The following is a 19368-nucleotide window of genomic DNA, read 5'->3' as shown; positions in this document are numbered from 1 at the left end:
CACTATGGCCAAGACCAAAGAGCTGACAAAGGACACCAGAAACAAAATTGTAGACCTGCACCAGGCTGGGAAGACTGAATCTGCAATAGGTAAGCAGCTTGGTTTGAAGAAATCAACTGTGGGAGCAATTATTAGGAAATGGAAGACATACAAGACCACTGATAATCTCCCTCGATCTGGGGCTCCACGCAAGATCTCACCCCGTAGGGTCAAAATGATCACAAGAACGGTGAGCAAAAATCCCAGAACCACACGGGGGGACCTAGTGAATGACCTGCAGAGAGCTGGGACCAAAGTAACAAAGCCTACCATCAGTAACACACTACGCCGCCAGGGACTCAAATCCTGCAGTGCAAGACGTGTCCGCCTGCTTAAGCCAGTACATGTCCAGGCCTGTCTGAAGTTTGCTAGAGTGCATTTGGATGATCCAGAAGAGGATTGGGAGAATGTCATATGGTCACATGAAACCAAAATATAACTTTTTGGTAAAAACTCAACTCGTCGTGTTTGGAGGACAAAGAATGCTGAGTTGCATCCAAATAACACCATACCTACTGTGAAGTATGGGGGTGGAAACATCATGCTTTGGGGCTGTTTTTCTGCAAAGGGACCAGGACGACTGATCCGTGTAAAGGAACGAATGAATGGGGCCATGTATCGTGAGATTTTGAGTGAAAACCTCCTTCCATCAGCAAGGGCATTGAAGATGAAACGTGGCTGGGTCTTTGAGCATGACAATGATCCCAAACACACCGCCCGGGCAATGAAGGAGTGGCTTCGTAAGAAGCATTTCAAGGTCCTGGAGTGGCCTAGCCAGTCTCCTGATCTCAACCCCATAGAAAATCTTTGGAGGGAGTTGAAAGTCTGTGTTGCCCAGCGACAGCCCCAAAACATCACTGCTCTAGAGGAGATCTGCATGGAGGAATGGGCCAAAATACCAGCAACAGTGTGTGAAAACCTTGTGAAGACTTACAGAAAACGTTTGACCTGTGTCATTGCCAACAAAGGGTATATAACAAAGTATTGAGAAACTTTTGTTATTGACCAAATACTTATTTTCCACCATAATTTGCAAATAAATTCATTAAAAATCCTACAATGTGATTTTCTGGATTTTTTTTCCTCATTTTGTCTGTCATAGTTGACGTGTACCTATGATGAAAATTACAGGCCTCTCTCATCTTTTTAAGTGGGAGAACTTGCACAATTGGTGGCTGACTAAATACTTTTTTTCCCCACTGTATATGTATCCCGCTGCGTGTAGAGACAAGATGAAAATCTTTGAAGGCTTGTTATTTTGAAGTTACCACCATCCAAAGCTGTCCCAGTTGTCACCTGAACAGTAGCTAAGTTCCATTCTCTTCATCCCACCCATTGTCACTGTCCCTGTGCCTGCTGGGAGGAGCTATGGTGAGGGATGGACAGGGTTAGTCTTCCCGTCCGTGTCTGATACATTTCAATGTTGACATTTTAGTAATTTAGCAGACACTCTTATCCAGAGTGACTTATAGGAGCAATTAGGTTTAAGTTCCTTGCTCAAGGGCACATCGGTAGATGTTTCACCTAGTCGGCGCTGGGATTCGAACCAGCGACCATTTGGTTACTGGCCCAACGCTCTTAACCCGCTAGGCTACTTACATTATATACACATTAAATCTACACAGTTTACAATGGATATTATTTGATCACTTGCATTTTTATTAATCCATTGGGAAATATCTCCCAAGTGTCTAGCCACCTGAGCTGTCTAGGAGATGCCTGGTAGGTAAATTGATTAAACATTTTTCAGATTTATGTCAGGCTATACTTCACTTTTTTTTTACATGTTGGTTAGCCCTAACTGTTGGTAGCCCAACATGATTCCTGATAGTCTGAATGTGATCTTTATTTTCCCAGGTAACCTTGGACGCGTTGATTGCATCAGTGAATTTGAGTTTGACCTTTTCATCAGACCGGACACCTGTAACCCTCGCTTCAGACTATGGTTCAACTTCACAGTGGAGAATGTGCAGGAGACACAGGTAGGTGATTGATTTACCTGAAATTGTATGAATACTGTAGTATACACTAAAATGTTATTCTATAATTTTCTATAACTGGTAGAGCTATCAACCTGTCTGTATTCATTCAAATGTCTATGCACACTTTGAGTTTTTTTAAAACGTAGCCCACAATTCAAAATGATTTGAAGTTTTGTTGTTTCACAGACCTTCAGAAGAGTTGTTTGTTTGTACCTGATTCCTTTTTAAAATACTGAGCCACTTGCCTGCGTTGAGCTCTAGGATTGGCTGAGAGCAGTGGTCACATGCCAAGGGCATTTGCTTAGTTTTATCAACCCTGATTGGAGCTTCATAAGTTCTGTAATTTCAATGTAATTCAGAGAGAGAAAACAAGATACTAAAAAGGAGACAATCAGCAGCAAATTCTATTCCTGCTATCTAATGTGTAGGTATACACGCCTGGGTAGGTCTATGCTGAAAAGAGAGATAGGGAAAACAGAAAAAGACTAAGAGAGAGGGGGAGAGCGCAAGCGTGCATGAAAATGTGGAATGCTGCAGCTGTCTCCTGCAGCCCGGCCCTATCGGCCCCATCTCCCTGCAGTGCTGTAGTCAGCGCTAATCAAATTTTATGGCCAAGGGATGAATGGGAGCCCTTTGCCAGGAGCCTGATCGATTCTAGGGCCAGATACCGCCCGGCATCCTGTGCCATCAGGATATTTGCTGTTGTGGCAAAAAAAAGAGGAGAAAGAAAGGGTAGTGAGAAGCCCACACAAACCAGTTGAAGAAATATATCTTTCTATCTCTCCAATTTCTGTTTAGAAATGTAATCTACTTCAGTAGAGGTTGTTAGGGGATCTGGTGCTTGTGTGCTTTGGTACGGTGTGTGTTATACCTATGTGCACTGTGAGAGAGTAATTGTGAATTTACTTTAAAAATTGTAATAGAAATAAAAAATAATGAGTAAGTAAATAAATAGAGCTATCTGGAAGCTGTGCTATAGAGATATCGGTACATTCACAGGGAACTGGGCTGGAGTGTTTTATCCAGCTAAGCCTGCCAACTCTCAGTTGAGAATAGGGAAATTGGAAACAGTAAAAGCCCGTGATATTGGAACTGAGATGACCATTTTGAAGGAATGTAAGCTGGTGAAACAGATTTGGTCGGCCTCAATCAGTTTAGCAGCTTTGTGGAAATTGGCTGCACCAGCTTTTAATTTTATTTTCTTCTCCCCAAAATCTTCACCTCAAACCGTATCTTACATATTGATGAACACTGATAGTGATGTCAGTGATGAATTGGTGTTAGACTGCCTCTCCTTGTGATATACTCTTTTTTATTTTTTTATATACCACTTTAGCCATTTTTGTAAATAAGCCACTGTTATTACAAATACATCTCTTTCATATTTCGAATTGAGAGAGCATGGAAACGATTCAATATTCTTGCCCATCATTTCTCACCTCTGAAAAATATATCTTGAGGTTTTTATCCAGTGGAAACAGTGATGTGCTGTGGCCTAGAGTCGATGTCCGTGCCCGTGCGGAATCGCCGTTTTAGTCATTAAAATCCGTCTGATTAATCTAGAGACTTCCGGGTTTTTGCCTGGGTTGCGTCTCAACCAACCGCATCCGCCGATGTCGGACTTCCGCATCTGCGGTGGAAGGCGGCTGTAGTACAACACTGTCAGACCAGGAGTAATCCTTTTTTTTGTGACCAACTTTTTATTTGTTTTTTTACAGGTACAAAAAAACAATCAAAGAAATGCATACAAAGATAACCCCAACCTATTGTTCTTTACAGAGTCAAGTATTTTTGACCAGGCCTCAATTGTTCTTTGACTAGCACCATTCATTCTCGCTGTCGATAATTCTAATGATATATATTCTAATACAGTAGTAACTGTATCCACTGGTTAAATCGGAGAGAGTGAGGTGGTTGCCATCTTACAGACACATTTGTTTTTGCAGCAGTGATGCCTACCATCAGTAATCTTCTCTGATTGATTGAGAGATTCAAGGGGCTATCATTGTTAAGTAACATAATATATGCAAAGCGTTGAATATTTAAATTCTTGCACTTCAAAATGAATTTTGTAACTTTGCCCCAGAAGCATTTTACGGCAGAGCACTCCCATATCATATGAGGGAATGTGCCTACCTGATTTAGGGGACACAGTGAACAGTTGGGAGTTGGGGACAATTTAATCGTAAAAAGTTTCCTTGGTGTGAACAAACTTGTATAAGTTGATGGTTCGGATTACGGGATGCCAAGGTCATATCTTTTCCATATTCTGTTCCAGTTAAAGAGTCGATTGACGCACCCGTGTGTCACACAGTGATGTCATTTTGAATATTGAATAGCTCCCTGTGTGTTTATGCTAGAGACACACCGTTTGTTGTAGTGGCTGCAGCTAAATCCCCTCTTTCCGCCTATATAAAGTTTGCGCCTATTCCATAACATGGGGCTTGTGAAAGCAGCCTTTTTCTAAAAACAATCGTCACAAAACTATCAGTAAAACCCAAACCGTGTGAACTACAAACGGATATGTCACCAATATCGAAAGGGGAGACTCTCATGTACACTGAGGTGTTCTGGTCTAGGACGCACACAAGCTTCAGGGGAGACGTCTGTAAAAAATTGCAAAAATTATGTGTCCACAAAAAAACATTCCCCTAAGTTTTCTTATCTCTCAGATATAGGACAGACACTTCAAAACCTTGTTCCTTATGATTTATTTTTTTGACTTTCTGTTTTGCCATTTATGAATATGTTATTCAATGCATTTCTATGGGCTATAGCAATAAAGGTCAAATTCAATGTTTCATCACATTTTTGTTTTGTTTATACCTACAGGGGTCCTAAAATTCTAAATCAAATGGCTAAAAGATACATTTTATGACCATCTTAAAACAATTCAAAATGTTAGCTTAGTAGATATTCTGATCTAAGGGCTTAGACCTAAACAGGTTTTAAAGGGTTGTTCAGATTCAATTAGATCTATGGACCATACTTTTTTAATCTCTAGCTCAGAATATGTTTTTTTAGTATATTATAAAGATCAGTCCTTTCGGAAGCCCAGATAATGTATTTATAAATCCCATCATTGGATGGTTCAGTAGTGAGTTTCCCAAGGGACTCCATAGGCCAGCATAGCTAACCTAAATTGTAAATATAGAAAAAAGGAGTTGCCTTGGAATGTGTATGTATCTTTCAAATCTTGGAATGTTCTCAAACCATTACTGTCCATGATATCGGTAAGGGCACGGATTCTACATTTGGACCATTGGGGGGATGCAAAATGCCACTCTCTAGATCGCCAGGCATTATTGTGAAAAATGGGATTATGGGCATGCCATTTTGATTCCCAGTTACGTTGTTTTTCAATTTTGCGCCAAATAGAAATTGTGTGAGCAATATTAGGACCAAACGTATTTTACATTGTTTAAGGGATATATCAGTGAAGACCACCTCTTCCAGGGCAATAGGATACTCAGCCAGGGGGCAGAAGAATCATGTTTGGTCCCTTTTACTCTATGAAACTCACAAGCTTCACATGACTTGTGAGAAGGTCACCTGTGATTGTGCAGTGAAAAATGAATGAAATGAATAGTTTTTTTAGGAACCAGGGTTACACATGTAACCTCTTTTGTTTTTGTTTATTGTCCCTGATGCTTATCATATATCTCTCAGATGCATTTCAGACACATCAAACCGTACTAATTTTTTGGGCTATCTTTTTTGCCATTCATGAATATGTATTATTCATTGTGTTTCTATGGGCTAATAGCAGTAACGCCAAATTCTATGTTTACATTTGTACATTTTAGTCATTTAGCAGATCCAGAGAAACTTACAGGAGCAATTAGGGTTAAGTGCATTGTTCAAGGGTATTTCTGTATTTTGAAAGTTATATATCTTGAAGACTTGCCTTATGTTTCATAAGATCATTTATATATAGTTTTGGGGGATACCTACAGCTGTCCTAAAACTTCAAATCAAATAGCTAAATGGGCCATCTTATGACCATATAAAATAAATATATATATATATACAGTGGGGGAAAAAAGTATTTAGTCAGCCACCAATTGTGCAAGTTCTCCCACTTAAAAAGATGAGAGAGGCCTGTAATTTTCATCATAGGTACACGTCAACTATGACAGACAAATGGAGATTTTTTTTCCCAGAAATTCACATTGTAGGATTTTTAATGAATTTATTTGCAAATTATGGTGGAAAATAAGTATTTGGTCACCTACAAACAAGCAAGATTTCTGGCTCTCACAGACCTGTAACTTCTTCTTTAAGAGGCTCCTCTGTCCTCCACTCGTTACCTGTATTAATGGCACCTGTTTGAACTTGTTATCAGTATAAAAGACACCTGTCCACAACCTCAAACAGTCACACTCCAAACTCCACTATGGCCAAGACCAAAGAGCTGTCAAAGGACACCAGAAACAAAATTGTAGACCTGCACCAAGCTGGGAAGACTGAATCAGCAATAGATAAGCAGCTTGGTTTGAAGAAATCAACTGTGGGAGCAATTATTAGGAAATGGAAGACATACAAGACCACTGATAATCTCCCTTGATCTGGGGCTCCACGCAAGTTCTCACCCCGTGGGGTCAAAATGATCACAAGAACGGTGAGCAAAAATCCCAGAACCACACGGGGGGACCTAGTGAATGACCTGCAGAGAGCTGGGACCAAAGTAACAAAGCCTACCATCAGTAACGCACTACGCCGCCAGGGACTCAAATCCTGCAGTGCCAGACGTGTCCCCCTGCTTAAGCCAGTACATGTCCAGGCCCGTCTGAAGTTTGCTAGAGTGCATTTGGATGATCCAGAAGAGGATTGGGAGAATGTCATATGGTCAGATGAAACCAAAATATAACTTTTTGGTAAAAACTCAACTCGTCGTGTTTGGAGGACAAAGAATGCTGAGTTGCATCCAAAGAACACCATACCTACTGTGAAGCATGGGTGTGGAAACATCATGTGTTGGGGCAGTTTTTCTGCAAAGGGACCAGGACGACTGATCCGTGTAAAGGAAAGAATGAATGGGGCCATGTATCGTGAGATTTTGAGTGAAAACCTCCTTCCATCAGCAAGGGCATTGAAGATGAAACGTGGCTGGGTCTTTCAGCATGACAATGATCCCAAACACACCGCCCGGGCAACGAAGGAGTGGCTTCGTAAGAAGCATTTCAAGGTCCTGGAGTGGCCTAGCCAGTCTCCAGATCTCAACCCCATAGAAAATCTTTGGAGGGAGTTGAAGTCCGTGTTGCCCAGCGACAGCCCCAAAACATCACTGCTCTAGAGGAGATCTGTATGGAGGAATGGGCCAAAATAGTGTGTGAAAACCTTGTGAAGACTTACAGAAAACGTTTGACCTGTGTCATTGCCAACAAAGGGTATATAACAAAGTATTGAGAAACTTTTGTTATTGACCAAATACTTATTTTCCACCATAATTTGTAAATAAATTCATTAAAAATCCTACAATGTGATTTTCTGGATTTCTTTTTTCCCCCACAGTATCTTAGCCATCTAAAGGGTTAGACTCTTATGGGTTAAAATATTGAATGAGTTGGAGGCGAAAGACATTGATTATCCCGGACCAGGCCCTAATCCCCGACACTCATAGATGGCGAAGACGGCGCTATAGAGGCCGGCACGCGTTCACCCTGGTGAGACTACGGCGGCTAATGAATTAGGGCTGACCCCAATTAGTCGACTGGTCGATTGTTTGGTCGATAGGCTGTTGGTCGACCAAGATAATTTTTTTTGTCAAGCAGTAGTAAATATATACAGTTGAAATCGGAAGTTTACATACACCTTAGCCAAATACATTTAAACTCAGTTTTTCACAATTCCTGACATTTAATCCTAGTAAAAATTCCCTGTCTTAGGTCAGTTAGGATCACCACTTTATTTTAAGAATGGGAAATGTCAGAATAATAGTAGAGAGAATGATTTATTTCAGCTTTTATTTCTTTCATCACATTCCCAGTGGGTCAGAAGTTTACAAACACTCAATAAGTATTTGGTAGCATTGCCCTTAAATTGTTTAACTTGGGTCAAACGTTTCGGGTAGCCTTCCACATGCTTCCCACAATAAGTTGGGTGAATTTTGGCCCATTCCTCCTGACAGAGCTGGTGTAACTGAGTCAGGTTTGTAGGCCTCCTTGATCGCACACACTTTTTCAGTTCTGCCCACAAATGTTCTATAGGATTGAGGTCAGGGCTTTGTGATGGCCACTCCAATACCTTGACTTTGTTGTCCTTAAGCCATTTTGCCACAGCTTTGGAAGTATGCTTGGGGTCAAGACCCATTTGCAACCAAGCTTTAACTTCCTGACTGATGTCTTGAGATGTTGCTTCAATATATCCACATAATTTTCCTTCCTCATGATGCCATCTATTTTGTGAAGTGCACCAGTCCCTCCTGCAGCAAAGCACCCCAACAGCATGATGCTTTTTTATGATGGTTTTGGAGCAGTGGCTTCTTCCTTGCTGAGCGGCTTTTCAGGTTACTGTGGATATAGATACTTTTTGTACCTGTTTCCTCCAGCATCTTCACAAGGTCCTTTGCTGTTGTTCTGGGATTGATTTGCACTTTTAGCACCAAAGTACGTTCATCTCTAGGAGACAGAACGCGTCTCCTTCCTGAGCGGTATGACAGCTGCGTGGTCCCATGGTGTTTATACTTGCGTACTATTGTTTGTACAGATGAACGTGGTACCTTCAGGCGTTTGGAAATTGTTCCCAAGGATGAACCAGACTTGTGGAGGTCTACACTTTTTTTTCTTGGCTGATTTCTTTAGATTTTCCCATGATGTCAAGCAAAGAGGCACTGAGTTTGAAGGTAGGCCTTGAAATACATCCACAGGTACACCTCCAATTTACTCAAATTATGTCAATTAGCCTATCAAAAGCTTTTAAAGCCATGACATAATTTTCTGGAATTGTTCAAGCTGTTTAAAGGCACAGTCAACTTAGTGTATGTAAATTTCTGACCCACTGGAATTGTGATACAGTGAATTATAAGTGAAATAATCTGTCTGTAAACAATTGTTGGAAAAATGACTTGTGTCATGCACAAAGTAGATGTCCTAACCGATTTGCCAAAACTATAGTTTGTTAAGAAGAAATTTGTGGAGTGGTTGAAAAACTAGTTTTAATGACTCCAACCTAAGTGTATGTAAACTTCCGATATATATATATATATATATATATATTCACTACCGTTCAAAAGTTTGGGGTCACTTAGAATTTTCCTTGTTTTCCATGAAAACATACATTAAATGAGTTTGAATAGGAAATACAGTGAGGGAAAAAAGTATTTGATCCCCTGCTGATTTTGTACGTTTGCCCACTGACAAAGACATGATCAGTCTATCATTTGAATGGTAGGTTTATTTGAACAGTGAGAGACAGAATAACAACAATAAAATCCAGAAAAACGCATGTCAAAAATGTTATAAATTGATTTGCATTTTAATGAGGGAAATAAGTATTTGACCCCTCTGCAAAACATGACTTAGTACTTTGTGGCAAAACCCTTGTTAGCAATCACAGAGGTCAGAGGTTTCTTGTAGTTGGCCACCAGGTTTGCACACATCTCAGCAGGGATTTTGTCCCACTCCTCTTTGCAGATCTTCTCCAAGTCATTAAGGTTTCGAGGCTGACGTTTGGCAACTCGAACCTTCAGCTCCCTCCACAGATTTTCTATGGGATTAAGGTCTGGAGACTGGCTAGGCCACTCCAGGACCTTAATGTGCTTCTTCTTGAGCCACTCCTTTGTTGCCTTGGCCGTGTGTTTTGGGTCATTGTCATGCTGGAATACCCATCCACGACCCATTTTCAATGCCCTGGCTGAGGGAAGGAGGTTCTCACCCAGGATTTGACGGTACATGGCCCCGTCCATCGTCCCTTTGATGCGGTGAAGTTGTCCTGTCCCCTTAGCAGAAAAACACCCCCAATGCATAATGTTTCCACCTCCATGTTTGACGGTGGGGATGGTGTTCTTGGGGTCATAGGCAGCATTCCTCCTCCTCCAAACACGGCGAGTTGAGTTGATGCCAAAGAGCTCGATTTTGGTCTCATCTGACCACAACACTTTCACCCAGTTCTCCTCTGAATCATTCAGATGTTCATTGGCAAACTTCAGACGGGCATGTATATGTGCTTTCTTGAGCAGGGGGACCTTGCGGGCGCTGCAGGATTTCAGTCCTTCACGGCGTAGTGTGTTTCCAATTGTTTTCTTGGTGACTATGGTCCCAGCTGCCTTGAGATCATTGACAAGATCCTCCCGTGTAGTTCTGGGCTGATTCCTCACCGTTCTCATGATCATTGCAACTCCACAAGGTGAGATCTTGCATGGAGCCCCAGGCCGAGGGAGATTGACAGTTATTTTGTGTTTCTTCCATTTGCGAATAATCGCACCAACTGTTGTCACCTTCTCACCAAGCTGCTTGGCGATGGTCTTGTAGCCCATTCCAGCCTTGTGTAGGTCTACAATCTTGTCCCTGACATCCTTGGAGAGCTCTTTGGTCTTGGCCATGGTGGAGAGTTTGGAATCTGATTGATTGATTGCTTCTGTGGATAGGTGTCTTTTATACAGGTAACAAGCTGAGATTAGGAGCACTCCCTTTAAGAGTGTGCTCCTAATCTCAGCTTGTTACCTGTATAAAAGACACCTGGGAGCCAGAAATCTTTCTGATTTCCCTCATTAAAATGCAAATCAATTTATAACATTTTTGACATGTGTTTTTCTGGATGTTTTTGTTGTTATTCTGTCTCTCATTGTTCAAATAAACCTACCATTAAAATTATAGACTCTCACTATATAGCGAAATGCATAGGAAATGTCGTCATTGACGAGGTTAGAAATAATGATTTTTGTGTCTTTTAAACTTTGCTTTCGTCAAAGAATCCTCCATTTGCAACAATTACAGCCTTGCAGACCTTGGACCAGGAAATTGGCTCCAATCAAGCACCGTCCACAGGGTATGGCATGGTGTTGCAAAATGGAGTGATAGCCTTCCTTCTTCAAGATCCCTTTTACCCTGTACAAATCTCCCACTTTACCACCACCAAAGCACCCCCAGACCATCACATTGCCTCCACCATGCTTGACAGATGGCATCAAGCACTCCTCCAGCATCTTTTCATTTAGTCTGCGTCTCACAAATGTTCTTCTTTGTGATCCAAACACCTCAAACTTCGATTCGTCTGTCCATAACAGATGACCTCGTCTGTTGTCCCAATCTTCCTCTGTCCAGTGTCTGTGTTCTTTTGCCCATCTTAATCTTTTCTTTTTATTTGTCAGTCTGAGAAATTGCTTTTTCTTAGCTACTCTGCCTAGAAGGTCAGCATCCCGGAGTCACCTGTTCACTGTTGACATTGAGACTGGTGTTTTGCAGGTACTATTTCATGAAGCTGCCAGTTGAGGACCTGTGAGGCGTCTGTTTCTCAAACTAGACACTCTAATGTATTTGTCCTCTTGCTCAGTTGTGCACCGTGGCCTCCCACTCCTCTTTCTATTCTGGTTAGAGCCAGTTTGCGCTGTTCTGTGAAGGGAGTAGTACACAGCGTTGTACGAGATCTTCAGTTTCTTGGCAATTTCTCGCATGGAATAGCCTTCATTTCTCAGAACAAGAATAGACTGACGAGTTTCAGAAGAAAGTTATTTGTTTCTGGCCATTTTGATCCTGAAAATGAACCCACAATTGCTGATGCTCCAGATACTCAACTAGTCTCAAGAAGGCCAGTTTTATAGCACAACAGTTTTCAGCTGTGCTAACATAATTGCAAAATGGTTTTCTAATGATCAATTAGCCTTTTAAAATGATCAACTTGGATTAGCAAACACAATGTGCCATTGGAACACAGGACTGATGGTTTCTGATAATGGGCCTCTGTATGCCTATGTAGATATTCCATAAAAAATCAGCCGTTTCCAGCTACAATAGCCATTTACAACATTTAACAATGTCTACACTGTATTTCTGATCAATTTGATGTTATTTTAATGGACAAAAAATTGCTTTTCTTTCAAAAACAAGGACATTTCTAAGTGTCCCCAAACTTTTGAATGGTAGTATATATATATATATATATATATATATATATATATATATATATATTGTGACGTCACGAGAGGCTACACAGCTTTCAGCGGGATTGCTCAAGTAGTGCAAGGAGACAAGGTTCAAACAAAACAAGGATTTTATTATAGGTCTTGGGAAATTAACGAAAATATAACAAAATTCTGTTCTCTTGTGGCTCTTTAAGGGTTAACAGTTCAGGGATGTCACTTCCACATCCAAAATCATAATTCTCACTCGCTCAGATAACTTTTCCCCAGCCTTACTGTAGTCCACGTTGCAGCTAGTGGCCAACCCAGCAAAAAGTCCTTCCAAATGTCTCTCACGTATTTCCACAGGTGCATATATCCAAAGGTGAGTATTTCCCAAAGGTAAGTATCTCCAAATCCTTATATTCCTCATGGAAGTGGACGTGCAGCACTCTTGTCCTCCAGAGAGCCCAGGTTGGAGACTGTGTCTCTTCACCCCCCCACACTCCCTCAGTGTGTCTCTTCCCTTCCCAAACCTTCAGCTCATCAGCTCCCCATTTGTTTCAGCTGCGTGGGAAGATTGGCCATAGAGGGGTGGAGTTCCCGACCATACCAGCAGATGGAGCCATAGCTGTCTGGGTTTGCAGCCACCTCAGGGGGATGTAACGTCCCTCCAGGACACAGCCTCTCGTGACATCACACATCCCCCTCCTCGGGACCGACGTCCTCGTCGGGTAAAGGCAGCGAAGAAGGCATCACGCCGGGAGAGGGCGTCCGCATTGCCGTGGTGCTTGCCAGACTGCTCTCTCTTCAACTCCTCCAACTCTAGGACCAGGGACTCAGCCTCCTGTTGTCTCTCCTTGAGTTTCTTACTGAACGCATCAGCCTTGGTTTTAGCAGAGTTTAGCTTCTGTTGAGCAGCTTTCAGTTCCTTCTCTCTCTCTGCCTCCGCATTCTTCATCTTGTTCTCCAACACCTTGTACTTCTCCTCTGCCTTCTTCTGGACCTCCTTACTACTGCGCAGGGTCTCCTCACACTCCTCGATGGTCCTGCGCAGCCTCTCCAGCTCCTCCTGTTGCTTAGGGAAGGAGCTCTGTTGGAGTTTAGCCTGGAGGATATCTAACTCTTCTGTCTTCATGTCTAACTGTTGCTTTAACAAACGATACCTCTCAGCGGTCCCCTTCAGACCAGACAGTTCTTTGTCCAGATTCTGTAGCTCCGTCTCTGTGTCGGTCTGGGCACCTGCCATCCCTATCAGAGCCCGGGCGGGAGTGAGTAACTCGGAGGATTGCACGGAGCCTTCCCAGGATGAGTCTTGCCTCTCCGTTTCCGAGGTACTCGGGTTATCCTCTCCTGAGACTCTCTCCAGAGTGGGTAAAAGGCTGGGCAGTCTCGTCCCAATTAGGACAGGGACGGGGAGGGAATCAACCACCCCCGCCGTCGTGTGTATGGTTCCCCGTGTGCTGGTCATTGTAAGTTCAGTAATGGGGTATTCTCTGGTGTCCCCATGGACACAGGAAACTGGGAGGACTTTCCCCGGGGTCAGACACGTTGGGCCCACCAAATCCTTACGCACCAGGGTGGCCCGGCTACCAGAATCCAGTAAGGCCTCCACATCATGGTGATTCACAGTTACCGGGCAGGTGGGGGTCGATCTGGGCCGCCATCTACGACTCCCAAGAGCGAGGCAAACGGTGTGTGGGTGCTGAGCTGGAGGACTCCGCAGTGGGCATAGGTTCATCGGCTGGTTTCCCACACTGCCAGGAGATATGTCCCATCTCCCCACACCGGTAACACTGTCGAGTTTCCTCCTCCTGGTGTACTCTTCTTGGACCCGCCTGGTTTCTGGCTCCCCCCTGGAGCCGGGATAAGTCCTGACGTGGCTGGGTTCGAGACCTTGGGGTCCTTTGGACGGGTTCTTCCCATTTGTGGTGGGGCCGCACTCCTGGGGTCTTTTCGGGAAGCATTCAGCATCTCCGCTGTGGCCTGGTACTTTTCCACAGCTTCCACGGTCAGATCAGCCGTGGTCAAGGCCTGTTGACTGATGAACCGTTTTGCCTCATAAGGCAGGGCGCGTAGGTAACGATCCACCACAACGGCCTCCACCACCGCCGCTGCTGTATTCCTCTGCGGATCCAGCCATTTCCTTGCGATTCGGACAAGTTCATGCATCTGCGCCCGAGGAGGTTGGTCTGGTTGGAAGGTCCAGCTGTGAAAGCGCTGGGCCATACCAAACTTTGTGAGTCCATATCTGCTGAGGATCTCAGACTTCAGGGCATCATAGTCAGTAACCTGGTCAGGGCCCAGGTCCCGGACAGCATTCAGCGATTCCCCGGTTAGAAAGGGGGCTAACAGACCAACCCACTGTTGCTTGGGCCAGGCTTCCCTAGTGGCCGTGGCCTCAAATGCATGCAGGTATGCCTCAATGTCATCGGTAGCTCCCATCTTAGATATAAAGTCACTTGCCTTTATTGGGCGGGTATTTTGGACCACCCTCTGTCTCTGCAACTGCAATTCCTCTGCCTTCAGAAGGTTGGCTTTCTTTTGCTCCTCCAAGAGAGCCACGTTTGCTTGCATCTGGGCTTGCTGGCCAGCAACAAGGGCTTTCAATATGTCCTCCATTTCAGTCGGGCGGGAGCCTACGGCCAACTTGGAAAACTGGGTGATCAAACCTTCGGTATCCTCCTCTGACATGCACTATTAACGCTTGAGCGTGCCCGTATTCTCCACCATCTGTGACGTCACGAGAGGCTACACAGCTTTCAGCGGGATTGCTCAAGTAGTGCAAGGAGACAAGGTTCAAACAAAACAAGGATTTTATTATAGGTCTTGGGAAATTAACGAAAATATAACAAAATTCTGTTCTCTTGTGGCTCTTTAAGGGTTAACAGTTCAGGGATGTCACTTCCACATCCAAAATCATAATTCTCACTCGCTCAGATAACTTTTCCCCAGCCTTACTGTAGTCCACGTTGCAGCTAGTGGCCAACCCAGCAAAAAGTCCTTCCAAATGTCTCTCACGTATTTCCACAGGTGCATATATCCAAAGGTGAGTATTTCCCAAAGGTAAGTATCTCCAAATCCTTATATTCCTCATGGAAGTGGACGTGCAGCACTCTTGTCCTCCAGAGAGCCCAGGTTGGAGACTGTGTCTCTTCACCCCCCACACACTCCCCTCAGTGTGTCTCTTCCCTTCCCAAACCTTCAGCTCATCAGCTCCCCATTTGTTTCAGCTGCGTGGGAAGATTGGCCATAGAGGGGTGGAGTTCCCGACCATACCAGCAGATGGAGCCATAGCTGTCTGGGTTTGCAGCCACCTCAGGGGGATGTAACGTCCCTCCAGGACACAGCCTCTCGTGACATCACAATATATATATATATATATATATATATATATATATATATATATATATATATATATATATATCAGTGGGGAGAACAAGTATTTGATACACTGCCGATTTTGCAGGTTTTCCTACTTACAAAGCATGTAGAGGTCTGTAATTTTTATCATAGGTGCACTTCAACTGTGAGAGACCAGAAAATCACATTGTATGATTTTTAAGTAATTAATTTGCATTTTATTGCATGACATAAGTATTTGATACATCAGAAAAGCAGAACTTAATATTTGGTACAGAAACCTTTGTTTGCAATTACAGAGATCATACGTTTCCTGAAGGTCTTGACCAGTTTTGCACACACTGCAGCAGGGATTTTGGCCCACTCCTCCATACAGACCTTCTCCAGATCCTTCAGGTTTCGGGGCTGTCGCTGGGCAATACGGACTTTCAGCTCCCTCCAAAGATTTTCTATTGGGTTCAGGTCTGGAGACTGGCTAGGCCACTCCAGGACCTTGAGATGCTTCTTACGGAGCCACTCCTTAGTTGCCCTGGCTGTGTGTTTCGGGTCGTTGTCATGCTGGAAGACCCAGCCACGACCCATCTTCAATGGTCTTACTGAGGGAAGGAGGTTGTTGGCCAAGATCTTGCGATACATGGCCCCATCCATCCTCCCCTCAATACGGTGGACGTCCTGTCCCCTTTGCAGAAAAGCATCCCCAAAGAATGATGTTTCCACCTCCATGCTTCACGGTTGGGATGGTGTTCTTGGGGTTGTACTCATCCTTCTTCTTCCTCCAAACACAGCGAGTGGAGTTTATTTTTGTCTCATCAAACCACATGACCTTCTCCCATTCCTCCTCTGGATCATCCAGATGGTCATTGGCAAACTTCAGACGGGCCTGGACATGTGCTGGCTTGAGCAGGGGGACCTTGCTTGCACTGCAGGATTTTAATCCATGACGGCGTAGTGTGTTACAATTTTATCCCTGATGTCCTTACACAGCTCTCTGGTCATGGCCATTGTGGAGAGGTTGGAGTCTGTTTGATTGAGTGTGTGGACAGGTGTCTTTTATACAGGTAACGAGTTCAAACAGGTGCAGTTAATACAGGTAATGAGTGGAGAACAGGAGGGCTTCTTAAAGAAAAACTAACAGGTCTGTGAGAGCCGGAATTCTTACTGGTTGGTAGGTGATCAAATACTTATGTCATGCAATAAAATGCAAATTAATTACTTAAAAATCATACAATGTGATTTTCTGGATTTTTGTTTTAGATTCCGTCTCTCACAGTTGAAGTGTACCTATGATAAAAATTACAGACTTCTACATGCTTTGTAAGTAGGAAAATCGGCAGGGTATCAAATACTTGTTCTCCCCACTGTATATATATATATATGTAAAAGAGTAAAGATAGTAATTTTATATTATATATATATATATATATATATATACACAGTTGAAGTCGGAAGATTAAAACTAGTTTTTCAACCACTCCACAAATTTCTTGTTAACAAACTATAGTTTTGGCAAGTCTGTTAGGACTTCTACTTTGTGCATGACACAAGTAATTTTTCCAACAATTGTTTACAGACAGATTATTTCACTTATAATTCACTGTATCACAATTCCAGTGGGTCAGAAGTTTACATACACTAAGATTCACTAAAATTCCCCAAAAAAATGTCATGGCTTTAGAAGCTTCTGATAGGCTAATTGACATGTATTTCATGGCCTAACTTCAAACTCAGTGCATCTTTGCTTGACATCATGGGAAAATGAAAATAAATCAGCCAAGACCTCCGAAAAAAGCGTTCTGTCTACTTGAGATTAATGTACTTTGGTGTGAAAAGTGCAAATCAATCCCAGAACAACAGCAAAGGACCTTGTGAAGATGCTGGAGGAAACAGGTACAAAAGTATCTATATCCACAGTAAAACGAGTCCTATATCGACATAACCTGAAAGGCCGCTCAGCAAGGAAGAAGCCACTGCTCCAAAAGCGCCATAAAAAAGCCAGACTACGGTTTACAACTGCAAATGGGGACAAAGATTGTACTTTTGGGAGAAATGTCCTCTGGTCTGATGAATCAAAAATAGAACTGTTTGGCCATAATTACCATTGTTTTGTTTGGAGGAAAAAGGGGAGATTGCGAGCCGAAGAACACCATCCCAACCGTGAAGTACGGAGGTGGCAGCATCATGCTTTGGGGGTGCTTTGCTGCAGGAGGGACTGGTGCACTTCACAAAATAGATGGCATCATGAGGAAGGAAATTTATGTGGATATATTGAAGCAACATCTCAAGACATCAGTCAGGAAGTTAAAGCTAGGTCGCAAATGGGTCTTCCAAATGGACAATGACCCCAAGCATACTTCCAAAGTTGTGGCAAAATGGTTAAGGACAACAAAGTCAAGGTATTGAAGTGGCCATCACAAAGCCCTGACCTCAGTCCTATAGAACATTTGTGGGCAGAACTGAAAAAGCGTGTGCGAACAAGGAGGACTACAAACCTGACTCAGTTACACCAGCTCTGTCAGGAGGAATGGTCCATATCACTAAGGACCTATCATGGTCCAAACACACCAACACAGTCATGAAGAGAGCATGACAACGCCTCTTCCCCCTCAGGAGGTTTAAAAGATTTCGCATGGGCCCTCAGATCCTCAAAAAGTTATACAGCTGCACCATTGAGAGCATCTTGACTGGCTGCATTAACGCTTGGTATGGCAACTGCTCGGCATCCGACCGCAAGGTGCTACAGAGCGTAGTGCGTACGGCCCAGTACATCACTGGAGCCAAACTCCCTGCCACCCAGGACCTCTATACCAGGCGGTGTCATTGGAAGGCCCATAAAATTGTCAAAGACCCCAGCCACCCAAGTCATAATCTGTGTTCGAATACTCATACTAACCACACTATTTGTGACGTAAATTGAGTATGTAGTATGCTTATTTGTCATAGTATGGATGTCTTGCTAATTGCCTATAATTGCCTATAATTGCCACTGCTCAAAAAAATAAAGGGAACACAATGTAACTCCAAGTCAATCACACTTCTGTGAAATCAAACTGTCCACTTAGGAAGCAACACTGATTGACAATAAATTTCACATGCTGTTGTGCAAATGGAATAGACAACAGGTGGAAATTATAGGCAATTAGCAAGACACCCCCAATAAAGAAGTGGTTCTGCAGGTGGTGACCACAGACCACTTCTCAGTTCCTATGCTTCCTGGCTGATGTTTTGGTCACTTTTGAATGCTGGCGGTGCTTTCACTCTAGTGGTAGCATGAGACGGAGTCTACAACCCACACAAGTGGCTCAGGTAGTGCAGCTCATCCAGGATGGCACATCAATGCGAGCTGTGGCAAGAAGGTTTTCTGTGTCTGTCAGCGTAGTGTCCAGAGCATGGAGGCGCTACCAGGAGACAGGCCAGTACATCAGGAGACGTGGAGGAGGCCGTAGGAGGGCAACAACCCAGCAGCAGGACCGCTACCTCTGCCTTTGTGCAAGGAGGAGCAGGAGGAGCACTGCCAGAGCCCTGCAAAATGACCTCCAGCAGGCCACAAATGTGCATGTGTCTGCTCAAACGGTCAGAAACAGACTCCATGAGGGTGGTATGAGGGCCCGACGTCCACAGGTGGGGGGTTGTGCTTACAGCCCAACACCGTGCAGGACGTTTGGCATTTGCCAGAGAACACCAAGATTGGCAAATTCGCCACTGGCGCCCTGTGCTCTTCACAGATGAAAGCAGGTTCACACTGAGCACATGTGACAGACGTGACAGAGTCTGGAGACGCCGTGGAGAACATTCTGCTGCCTGCAACATCCTCCAGCATGACCGGTTTGGCGGTGGGACAGTCATGGTGTGGGGTGGCATTTCTTTGGGGGCCGCACAGCCCTCCATGTGCTCGCCAGAGGTAGCCTGACTGCCATTAGGTACCGAGAT

General features: G+C 43.7%; 1 protein-coding gene across 1 annotated transcript in view; it reads left to right on the top strand.

Annotated features, from left to right (window-relative positions):
• Positions 1 to 19368, top strand: part of LOC121540249 (cytosolic carboxypeptidase 6-like) — a 499145-nt gene that overhangs the window by 45402 nt on the left and 434375 nt on the right. The window contains exon 3 of the mRNA XM_041848977.1: positions 1897 to 2021. Within this exon, the coding sequence (XP_041704911.1) occupies positions 1897 to 2021 (125 nt within the window). The remainder of the gene's footprint in view (positions 1 to 1896; positions 2022 to 19368) is intronic.

The sequence above is a fragment of the Coregonus clupeaformis genome, chromosome 26, assembly GCF_020615455.1.
Source record: "Coregonus clupeaformis isolate EN_2021a chromosome 26, ASM2061545v1, whole genome shotgun sequence".
NCBI classification, from domain to species: Eukaryota; Metazoa; Chordata; class Actinopteri; order Salmoniformes; family Salmonidae; genus Coregonus; species Coregonus clupeaformis.
This window is presented reverse-complemented; position numbering and strand designations above follow the sequence as displayed.